General features: G+C 31.0%; 2 protein-coding genes across 2 annotated transcripts; one reads left to right on the top strand and one right to left on the bottom strand.

Moving 5' to 3' along the window:
* Positions 1-375: 375 nt before the first annotated feature.
* LOC131851816 (oocyte zinc finger protein XlCOF6.1-like) lies at positions 376-5,835 on the bottom strand. Its single transcript, XM_059202380.1, has 8 exons — positions 5,713-5,835; positions 5,101-5,226; positions 4,455-4,594; positions 3,192-3,330; positions 2,523-2,747; positions 1,687-1,842; positions 1,161-1,278; positions 376-795 (listed from the first exon to the last, which is right to left on the bottom strand). The coding sequence occupies exons 1-8, from the start codon at positions 5,830-5,832 to the stop codon at positions 530-532; spliced, it is 1,290 nt and encodes a 429-aa protein (XP_059058363.1). The 5' UTR covers positions 5,833-5,835; the 3' UTR covers positions 376-529.
* Positions 5,836-8,177: 2,342 nt separating this feature from the next.
* Positions 8,178-10,164, top strand: LOC131851884 (N-acetylgalactosamine kinase). The gene has a single exon (XM_059202450.1). It carries the CDS (start codon positions 8,604-8,606, stop codon positions 10,068-10,070), a length of 1,467 nt encoding a protein of 488 aa, XP_059058433.1. The 5' UTR covers positions 8,178-8,603; the 3' UTR covers positions 10,071-10,164.
* Positions 10,165-11,226: the final 1,062 nt, after the last annotated feature.

Below are 11,226 nucleotides of genomic sequence, written 5' to 3' on the forward strand. Positions count from 1 at the left end.
ATGCAATTTTAACAAAAATATAATGTATCAGAAACTAAATATATGTATATAAATTTCATTTGTAACAACAAATAATATAAAGCAACCATTGTTTTCCATTTGATACTGTCTCCACTATCATTTAGAGAATATATTTTGAAAGGTTTATATCATAATACTAACAAACCACCGAGATTTACATGGGTGCGTTCCATTACTTTTTTTTAAGTTCTCGTCGTTTCTGTACTATAATATACCTGTATTATACATATAAACCTTCCTCTTAAATAGCTCTATCCATTGCTGAAAACACCATTAAAATCTGTTGCATACTTTAAAAGCGTTCAGACAGCAGCGACTTTGTTTTATACTATGTAATGCGTTAGTCGCAAAGTAATAATGTAACTCTGATAACAATTTGAAATTTTAGTTTTAGAGATAGATTTAAAGAATGACGTTTCATAATCCATTTCACAACCTCATTATTCATTTTAGTTCTCAAGGTAAACTAAGTATTGTAGTCCAATTAGTTTCATTGCTTCATTTCGTATCACGCCTCGCCATTCCAATGGGCGTATGAAACTGCAATTGGCGTTATACTTTCTACTTGTATGGGCGGCCTGAGATCTATTTCGTGACTCTCATTTTTGCCGTGTCCCTTCATATGCCTGTTGAGTGCACACTTCTGTATAAATGCTTGGTTACATAGCTGGCATTTATGTGGCTTCTCTCCCGTGTGTATCATACGATGGTTGCGCATATCCTTGCGCGCCATAAACCTTTTGGGGCATAAGTCACAAGCATATGGACGTTCACCTAAAACAATAATAAGATAATAATTCTATTTTTTTATATTTAACTTCTAAGTTATAAATAACTCTTTAAAAAAACATATATGGATATGGAAGAGTGGGATATTTCTGATACAGACATTTCTATAGTAACTAAGTCATGTGTCATACTGTGTTATTGTAATACCATTGTTTTTTAAATGAACTAGACAAGAAATAAAAAATTTCATTATTTCATTTTCAATAATATTTTATTATGAGATTAGTACGCAATATAAAAATATAGTTATAGGGATAATAATTTTTTCAGTCTTAATTATTTATAGTTACTAAGAATGCATTTTAATAATATGTTTTATTTATATTCAAAGACATTTTTTGTTTTCTTACCCGTATGTGTTCTTAGATGGACAATTTGAAAACTTTTGCATTTGAATGTTTTATCACAAAATTCACAAGAAAATGGTTTGTCGGCTGAATGGGATCTCATATGCTTGTATAAATCACTCTGAAACATAAATCGTAAACTTTACCGAAATACACTTTGTAAAAAGTCATCTGCGTGGATAGAATCAGGTTAACACATTTTAGATGGTAAGCAACTTGCTTTGTAAGCTGTTTCGGTTATAGGGTGGTGGGGGTGGTGGTGGTAGGACACGAGATAACATTGACTACATCTTAGTCCTAGGTATCACAGGCACTTCATGATAGCGTGATATTATACAGGCGATAGTTAACACTTTCGTTGTTTTGCCTTTCCAATTACATAAAAAATAGAAAAACAAAACTTAACATACATACTAAATAAATTTGATTAATATATGAATTGAATTAAAAACTTGAAGAAATTGAAACTAGGTACCTCTCAATAAATTTAAAACTTGTCAAAATAAATCAATAGAACAAAAGTACCAACCTTAACATAAAACCTCATGTCACATAGGGAACATGCAATATTCTTGATGCCTGTATGCCGTATGAGATGTATCTTCAGGTAGCCCGGCTGCGCAAACTTCTTACCACATTGTCCACAGCCATATTTCTTATCTTTCTTATGTGTTTCTATATGAGTCTGGTAAAAAAAAAACAACAAATCAAGTACACTACACAACCTTACAAACCTATACTTGTAATAATTCTGTCAACACTTAAGATCCTCCCATAAGTTTACGTCTCGACATTAAATAGATTTCGGTCCAGTGTAAGTCAAGTCTACGTCCCGATTCCATGTCCAATGTACGCACTACTAATAAGCTATGTAGCACGCTACCAAATAAACTTACTAATGTACAATAAATAGTACAATTATTTCACCGGTATACTCACTACTTACATACTACAATAAACAAAACATTCTGTAGCGACAATCATCACATCATACATAATGCTACAGTGGTGAGGTGATAACCACTGCGCTACTAATGAAATAAAAAATAATATAACATTTTGAAATAAAAAATAATATAATAAATGTTTGGGTTTCCAATATATGGAAACCCAAACATTTATTTAGGCAATTATTAGTATCATATGGCAACACTTCTATTCTCTCTTGTGACTTCAATGGAAATACAATAATACATAAGGCTCCTACCAATTAAATTGTTTTTATTACTAATGACCGTAATGACCGTCCACAAAGTAATAGTACAATTTTATACAATGGGTTAAGAATTTTAAATTTTAGAAATATATAATATACCAAGCCACTTACCCATCTCAGTAAAGTAGTAAATAAAAAAAACGGTTTACCTTCAAATTATATCTCTGTACAAACTTCGCATTGCATATATGACAAACATGATTCTTAATTCCGGCGTGTATTAGTTCGTGATTCTTGAGAACATTGAGGTAGGCGAAGTTCTTCCCACAGGTGAGGCACTGGTACTTCTTGATGCCGGAATGGGTGCGGATGTGGCTGTTCAGATTGCGGAGATTTGGGAATGTCTTATCGCAGTGCTCACATTTGATATCTGGCTGGAAATAAACGGGTGATATTTAAAAAAATAAACAATAAATTGATACAGTATAAGTTATATCGTATCAATTTATTGTTATAAAAAAACAATAAATTGGTCAATATGGCCAATAATGGATAAATATGGATAATTAATTTTATTTTCTATTCTTCTCTTTCTGTTTTTTTTTTATATTCCATATGGTCGAAATACAACTTTTGACACCTAGACTGTTTTGTATGGCACATCATAAAAAAAATCAAATTTCATAAGTAACATTTTATAAAATATAAATTAAGATTCTATAAATTTGTCAAATCATAAGAGTAATATTTTTTAATTTAGCATACATCATGCTGTCAAATATAAGTGAAAATACAGATAATAGAAAATACCTTTATTTTAACTGCAGGCACAGCAGTCCAAATAATAATCTAAAGGTGGAAAACAGAGCCTCTTTTACCTTTTTTCCAAAGTGACTCCGCATATGTGCTTCAAAATTTTCATATTTTTGGAAAGTTTTTTCACACTTGGCACATTTCATCCTTGTTTTCTTTTTGACTTGTTTTGGGATACCAATTCTTCTACTTCTCCTTTTAATTCTGAAATTTAGTAACACAATATAATTAATATAAAATTATTATTGTTTTATATTTTTATATTTATTTGTAATAGAGACAAATGACATGACATCATTGTATTCATAAATATTTTATTTTTGGTATTTTCAGTTCAATTTATGAAGTAAATCATTTTCATTTTATTTAATACCCCACACAATAAAATGTAGATGAACAAATTTCAACTTTCAACTTTTGATAGCCTCAGTAGTGTAGTGGTAGCACACTGTCTTACTTCCAATAGTGGTTTCAATTCTTTGTATGGTTTAAACATTTGTATTCATGAGTATGATTGTATTTGTTTGGGTGTTTTTTATGTAGAGTATGTATGTATTAGGGTTCATTCCCGGGAATTCTCGGGTCGAGAATTCCCGGGAAATCAAGCTCGAGAAAAGTCGAGAACTCGAGAAATCAAGTACCTATATAGAAATTAAATTGACGTTTGTTGTATTGCGTGGCGGCGCAATAATACAAGATATTAAGGTTTTCTTTCATGTACATTGACGCGATATTTTAAGTTTTCCATTTTGTAAGCATGAGTGAATAGCCGTATAAATTTGAAATTGAAATTTCTAACCAAAGAGGAGATATTTAAGATCAAAGTGGCCAGTACGACAAAACGCTAATTTCATATTTAAGAACCTAATATATTTCAGTATTTAAAAAAAAATGGCTTATTCATAATATATATAATGTTTTTAAATATACCTACTCAATAAAAGTTTTATAATTAATTTTATAGTTAAATTTTATAATTAATATTTAACAAAAAATGCAGTGGTTTTCATCTCAAATGAAACCACTGAGTTTTTTTAAGTAATTGGAACAAAAAATAAACCAAACATACGTAAATGTAAATTTCTCGACAACCCGAGAAGACCCGAGAAATTAACCTCGAGAATTCTCGAGACCCGAGAAATTGAAAAGCTCGAGAAATCATGAACCCTAGTATGTATTTAATAAAAAAAATATTTAAGTATTTATATCAGTTGTCTAGTACCCATAACATAAGATCTGCTTGTCTTGAACTAAAAGAACTGTGCAAATAGTGGTTTATTATTATATTATTATTATTACTAGAATCATGTACATATCTGAAAACATACTGAATATCAGGTATTTCTTCATAATTATTGTCTTGTAAGTTACAGTCATTTGTTGGATCTGGTATTGATGTGTCATCTTGAAAGTCTGTTATAACAATTTCAACCGTGTCATGCACATCACCCTGCTTTTCTAATTTCACCTATAGAGAGACAGAGTAAATTATATTATTATTTAATTTTGAATAGAATACAAACATGAGATAAAAAATGTAAGCCCTTTTCAATAGTCACATTTTTCAATCTACCACTAATTCAAATTGTAGTCAGCTATTAACAATGAGCAAGAAACTTACTGGGGTTCTTTTTAACAATTAATTTACACTATATGGATAGTCAAAACTTGTGTATATACACAAATTTTATATATTATTTTAAACAAATTATTATTTAAAATATTAAATACCACACTTGATCAAAATAAATCAGTTGATCATTACATTTAAGTACATATCAGTAAGGAAAAATTTTTAGTATTGGAGACTTTTAGCACAAACCCTATTTCCTGTAATGATATAGTGTCAGATAGATATGAAAGTAACTGCCACAGATACTTGCTGAATTTGACACAATATGTGAGCTGATTGACTACCTTCTCATACAATGCGCTTCCACTGCAATATAATAAATATCAGTCATTCATACTTACTACTGGACAGTGTTGCTTCAAAACTGCATTGGATGTAATTACAGTTTGTTTGAAATAATACAATTTGTCTAGTAAGTTTACACATGCCTGGCATACTTGTTGTGGTAAATGGTCACCGAGTGAAATCTACAACAAAAGAAATAAATTGTTTACATTTTAAGTGAAGTTATTCGGTGAAAACAAAATAAGTATCTAATAATTACTTCACTTATGATTTTAATTTACATACATATATATTTGAACATTAGTCTAGTCATACTATGGAATATTTTTTAAATTTATTTTTTATAAACATTCAATCTTTCACAAAAATTTCAGTTATTGTGGAACTAACTAAAACAAAACATATCAATTTAATATTAATAATAAGACAGTTCTCACTTGTTGATAATACCAAGTATCCACTAATATTGATTATAATCACAGGTACATGAATTATTTTATATATAAACATTCTCAGGCAACCTGGAAAATACTTCTGAATACATCGTTGCCGGTCAATAGACATCTTCAGGTGTCGAACTGTAATGCGCCATATGTGTAACTACAGCATATCTAAATCTACACGACAAACTGTTGTGCTCATAACTAAATAAATAGAATAATTTTCACCTCAACGGATGTACAAAACTTGAAAATTTCAGCTGTACACACTGAAAACAAATCCTTCATAGGTCCCGCGTCTGATAAACAGGTCCGGCATATTTTATTTAGGTCTAAATTGTCAGCCATGGGACCGATGAGAGGTTACAAGCAATCACACAAGAAACATATGAATGTAATTGTTATTCATTTAAGTAAGCTGAAATGAACAACGAATTGAAAGAATTAATCTATGATGATACTGACAGACAGAATGACAGAGTAGGAAGGATATTGGGACGATACTCTGTAGAAATGTGTCAACTCGAGTTTAAATATCCCAACTCGAGTTGGGAGAATTCTACTTGTAAGTAAACGAATCAAGTGAAAGAGCGAGAGCGTGATTCAGTCGTTGGGTTCGTGCATTAGTGTGAACTCCCGCATTGCACCGATCAAATTAAATTGACAACGACATGAAGTTATCCGATCATATCATATCATACTATTTTTGAATCAGATACATATAATTTTAAAAATGCTCGGATTCATTTTAAATATGTAGGAAATTCCAGCTAGTTATCGAATAATATTAAAAAAACATTGAAATAGGATGAGGTGATCTGCAGCCATGAATGCGCTCCATAAGCCCTTCCGCGGGTTTGGAGTGCCATTTCTACACGCCCCTTATGGTTCGGTGATTCTGTTAAGCTGCAACCAACAACATTAGAATAGTTCGAAAAATAAAAAAAAATATAAATAAAAAATACTTTGTTCTAGGTAAGTCGACTTAACTCGAGTCATGTTTATTACAAGTTAGCGCATCTCTAGTATAGAGATCGAAAGTAAAATTTCCGCTAGGATATTAGTATTCTGTGGATGAAATTCTTAGAATCAGTGTTGCCAGAATGGATATAAAAATGGAATGTCCAGAAGCTCTTAAAAATTCGCTTTATAGTTAGGTATAAAGAGATGTATCTCTCAGAAAAAAAAATCTTTCATACTATGAGTACCTACACCTGTTTTATTTATTTTGTTCTTTACTAGGAACATTCCCTCCGATCGATCCCTCATCCAATTCAAACGGGGATCAAATTACGGTAGCCTGGGTTTAAACTCGCTAGGTGTCCTCAGACAAGTGGTATCCGTCAGACAGGAGTTAACCCTCAACCGTTTCATAAGTCCTTCTGCGGGCTTGAATTGCTATCCGCATTCGACCCCTGTCGTTCGGTAAAGCTGTAAAGGCCAGCTGCAGCCAACAGCATTGAAGTAGTTCTAAAAAAATCCATAACATTTTATTTCTTTTGCACAAATGGCCAATACGGTGCGATCAGTAGCTAATTATTTGTCCTAAACTATATACAATAATTTGTATATTATTAGGTTTGATAACTTTACAAAACATTCAGTATTGTTTATTAAAATTTATCTTTTTATCAGTAGCAAATTCTTTGAAACACCCATTTAAGTTAATTGCAACAGTAGATTTAAAATTTTCTACTAACTCTATCTAATCATTTGATTTTGTTGATGAGTTCCACTTCTATGATTACTAACAACAATATCTGAAGTTATTGTTGATATATAAATAAACACCTACTTCAATTACGGCTAGGTTACACTGTTTCATTTGGATTTCGGTACCTACTTACCTTCCAATTTCATCATCGTCTGATGACGAAGTCGAATGACAGGCAATTTATTTAAATTCTTATTGTGACCCGACAATCAACTGAGCAACTATAATTAATAAAGCAGACTACTAAACCTTGTTAGGATACCCTTTAAAAAAAATTTAAAATAAGATTTCTAAATGACGGAGTAACAAATATTTAAAAAATTACAACAGAAATAAAACCCTTTTCTTTTCGAAGTTGGTTAAAAAATATGTTATGTGTAACATGAAAATTTTGATATAATTACTTATTTGATAAAGCCCTGCGTAGCGTACCTACTTATACGTTGTTATTATATTACACTTATATGGACATACACCAGGCTATGTACCTATCAAGCGATGAAGAAACTATTGTTGCTGATAGTATATTTATTTAATCTTTTTAAAGGGTGATGCATTCGGGTGCACTATTCCATTATATCCCCCCTATGTGGAGTGGAGGATAACATAGCATAAATATCAATAATTTAGCATATCATGGCTAGTCCATGAGGGACTAATCAACGATGGTTTCAAGGAATCACTGCGTGGACGTTGACATGACATAGTACCTTACATGCAGTGGGGTCACTGACACAGACACATCCAAATATAAGTATCAATTCAATAAATATGCACTATTTACTAATATCACCTTATAATAGGTAACGTAATATTTAAAAAGGTAACTAATTATGTGAAATACAAACAAAATTATAATTTATATATGTACTAATTAATAAACGATAATGGGTAAATTACCATAACTAATTGTTAAAATAAACATCTTATGTAGCGTCTCCGGTCTAACCACTGTTATTCACATAAAAGTAACTGTAAATTGACGTCTACACTCGTTTAATTATTACCTATGGAATTTAATGCTGAATAGACGCCTATGTGATTATAGGTTAAGTCTGAAATTGTTTTTTTTTTCTTTAATTACAATGAATTAACAGTCATTTTATGCTGATAAGTTGTTTATGTCTTATCTTTAAATGCTTGTAGCTCGTGCTATATCTACGCAAGATTGTAAGTAGAGTTCATTTTAATACAAATAGTGGCTACGTGTTTCATACTCGGCGTTGTTTACAAAACTGTTGACATTGTATTCTGTGTAATATTGTGTATAGTGTATGTACTTATATGAATTACACGACCTATTTGCGTCGTTGGTGTTGATAAAGTTTTTAGTTCCAATTCCGGAGAGACACAGAACGCTAGCTTGCTTTGTTTACAAAACGGTGTTGGCTTTTATACTTAAAAAATGGACGGCAAAGTGAGCAGTAACGCTGTACCGGTTGCTAATGTTCCAAATTCAGATCGTATTTCACGTTTAAATAAACAATTTTTTGTGGAGTTCAAGTGCAACCCATCTTTTTATGTCAAAGTGCCAGGCCGGGTGAATATAATCGGAGAACATATTGATTACTGCGGCTACCCAGTGTTGCCAATGGCATTGGAACAGGATATTCTAATCGCTGCTCGAGTATTAAATGAGCCTAAAATACATATACAAAATATTGATACGAAATACGGTAAATACGATTTACCGATCACTAATAATTTTGGAGAATTAGAAATTAAACCAGATACGAATGGAAAACCTTTTTGGTATAATTATGTACTTTGCGGTATAAAAGGCGCATTGGAGTTTTTCAATAAAGAAAAGATCAATGGAGTACAATTTCTAATTGACGGCAATATACCTCCAGCTTCTGGACTTTCAAGTTCTTCAGCCTTAGTGAGTGCTGCGTGTCTTGCATTTATGTATGCACAAAATGAAATACCAAATAAAACTGAAATAGCTTCATTATGTGCCAAAAGCGAAAGATATGTGGGTACCCAAGGAGGAGGAATGGATCAAGCCATTGCTTTTCTTGCAGAAAAATATAGCGCAAAATACATAACATTTAAGCCATTGAATGCATTGCCAGTTGCATTGCCAGAAGATGCTGTTTTTGTAGTTGCACACAGTCTTGCTGAAATGAATAAAGCCGCAACTAATGACTTCAATAGACGAGTAATAGAATGTAGACTAGCTGCTAAGATAATTGGTGTTCTTGAAGGAATATCTCTTGATAACAAAATTGTCACTCTAAGTGAAGTACAAATTAATCTCTCAAAATCATTGGAAGAAATGATACTCCTCGTGAAAAAGCATTTACCAAATGAAATTTACACCAAACAGGATATTTGCAAAATTTTGCGCATTAATGAACAGGACATGGACAATTTGTATTTAACTCCCAATACAAAAACTTTACAGGAATTTAAATTGAAGCAAAGAGCTCTCCATGTATATGAAGAAGCAAAGAGAGTAGAAGACTTCCGTAATGCATGCAGTCAATGTAGAGAAAATGAAAATGGTTTTGTAAATACCTCTAATGGAGATGTTACTCAAAACGGTAAAAATTCAAATAAAACTCTTAATATACTCGGCCAATTAATGTCTGCAAGTCATGAAAGTCTGAAAACCCTCTACGAATGTTCTCATGACAATTTAGATCGTATTGTAGATATATCTAAAGAATTAGACGTGCATTGCCGTCTTACTGGAGCTGGCTGGGGTGGATGTATTGTAGCTTTGTGTCCAAAAGATAAAGCCGAAAAATATATTGATACGCTAATTGAAAAGTTTTATGTAGATTATTGTCAACTAAATAGGAGCAAAGCAAAGCAATATATTTTTGTTACTACACCTAATCACGGTGCAATGATTTATACAAATTAACATGATACTATCACAGACAAGAGAATATAACATAGTCATAGCAAAAGAACTGTTAAAATAAATTGTATTATTTAAGTAACATTTTTTGTAAATTTAAAAAGTACCTAGGTATTGTGTATAGTCGAAATTTTTACTACTTTTCATTCTTTTGTCTGTTTTCTATAGAATTTATTAATAAGTAAGAAATTAGTAGTTTTTTAAGTCGTCGATAATTGTTAAACCGGGATTATGCTGTAGTTATGAGTGAAACAAATTAACTTCATTCAACTACAATGTCAGTAAACTTTTTTTTTATCTTGCAAACAGCATAAGATGCATATCTTTTGATTGGACCGGTCTTTTGATGACAGATTATGATAATTATACATTCATAATAAATTGTATTTATTTAGAATTTAAGTACCATTAAATTATAAATTTAAATAAATGGACTCTTAATAGCTACAATATCTGTATGCCATATATGTATACAGATTTGTATATGTATGTCATTGTAAAAAACCTATTGTCATCTATCATTATCATTCTTTTATGTCACATAATTTGTGTTCTGTGTAATGTTTTTCACTTTTATAAATACCGCTGTGGACGGCAACAATGCTAATTAATGTTCACTGTCGTCCCGGTGTTCGCTTCTTTTCGCTGTAATATTACCTTGCATGGTCAATATATCTCTTTTTAGGGTATAAAACATCGATTCTTAATCTCTTTCTGTAACATCTTTTTAATAATGTACGCTAACTTCAACAGGTGGTTTAATTAATCATTAGTACTGTACTTGATAATGATTATGATATTATATTATTATTTACAATATCGTTTTAATTTATTTTCTACTATATACGAATAAAATGTATCACTATTTTCCTCGGTCACAGCATCAGGCATAAATAGCTTACCGAAATTTTTTGTCTGTGTGTTCTAGTTAATATCTGAACGTAGTATATTTTTACTCGCAGCTAGCTTATGTTATATGGAATAACTGTCTTAGTTACTCCATATAACATAAGCTACTTTTATATATACTTTTATTAAAAAAAAAAAACATTATTAATAAAAATAGTTTATAATAAATCAAAGAGACTATTAATTCCAGACATTAAATTTTTTGTATTGACAACTATTAATTAGGAAGATTATTGACATTATTGCTCTA

This window comes from Achroia grisella, unplaced genomic scaffold (genome assembly GCF_030625045.1).
Source record: "Achroia grisella isolate CSIRO2021 unplaced genomic scaffold, CSIRO_AGI_Agris_v1 utg808, whole genome shotgun sequence".
Lineage (NCBI taxonomy): Eukaryota > Metazoa > Arthropoda > Insecta > Lepidoptera > Pyralidae > Achroia > Achroia grisella.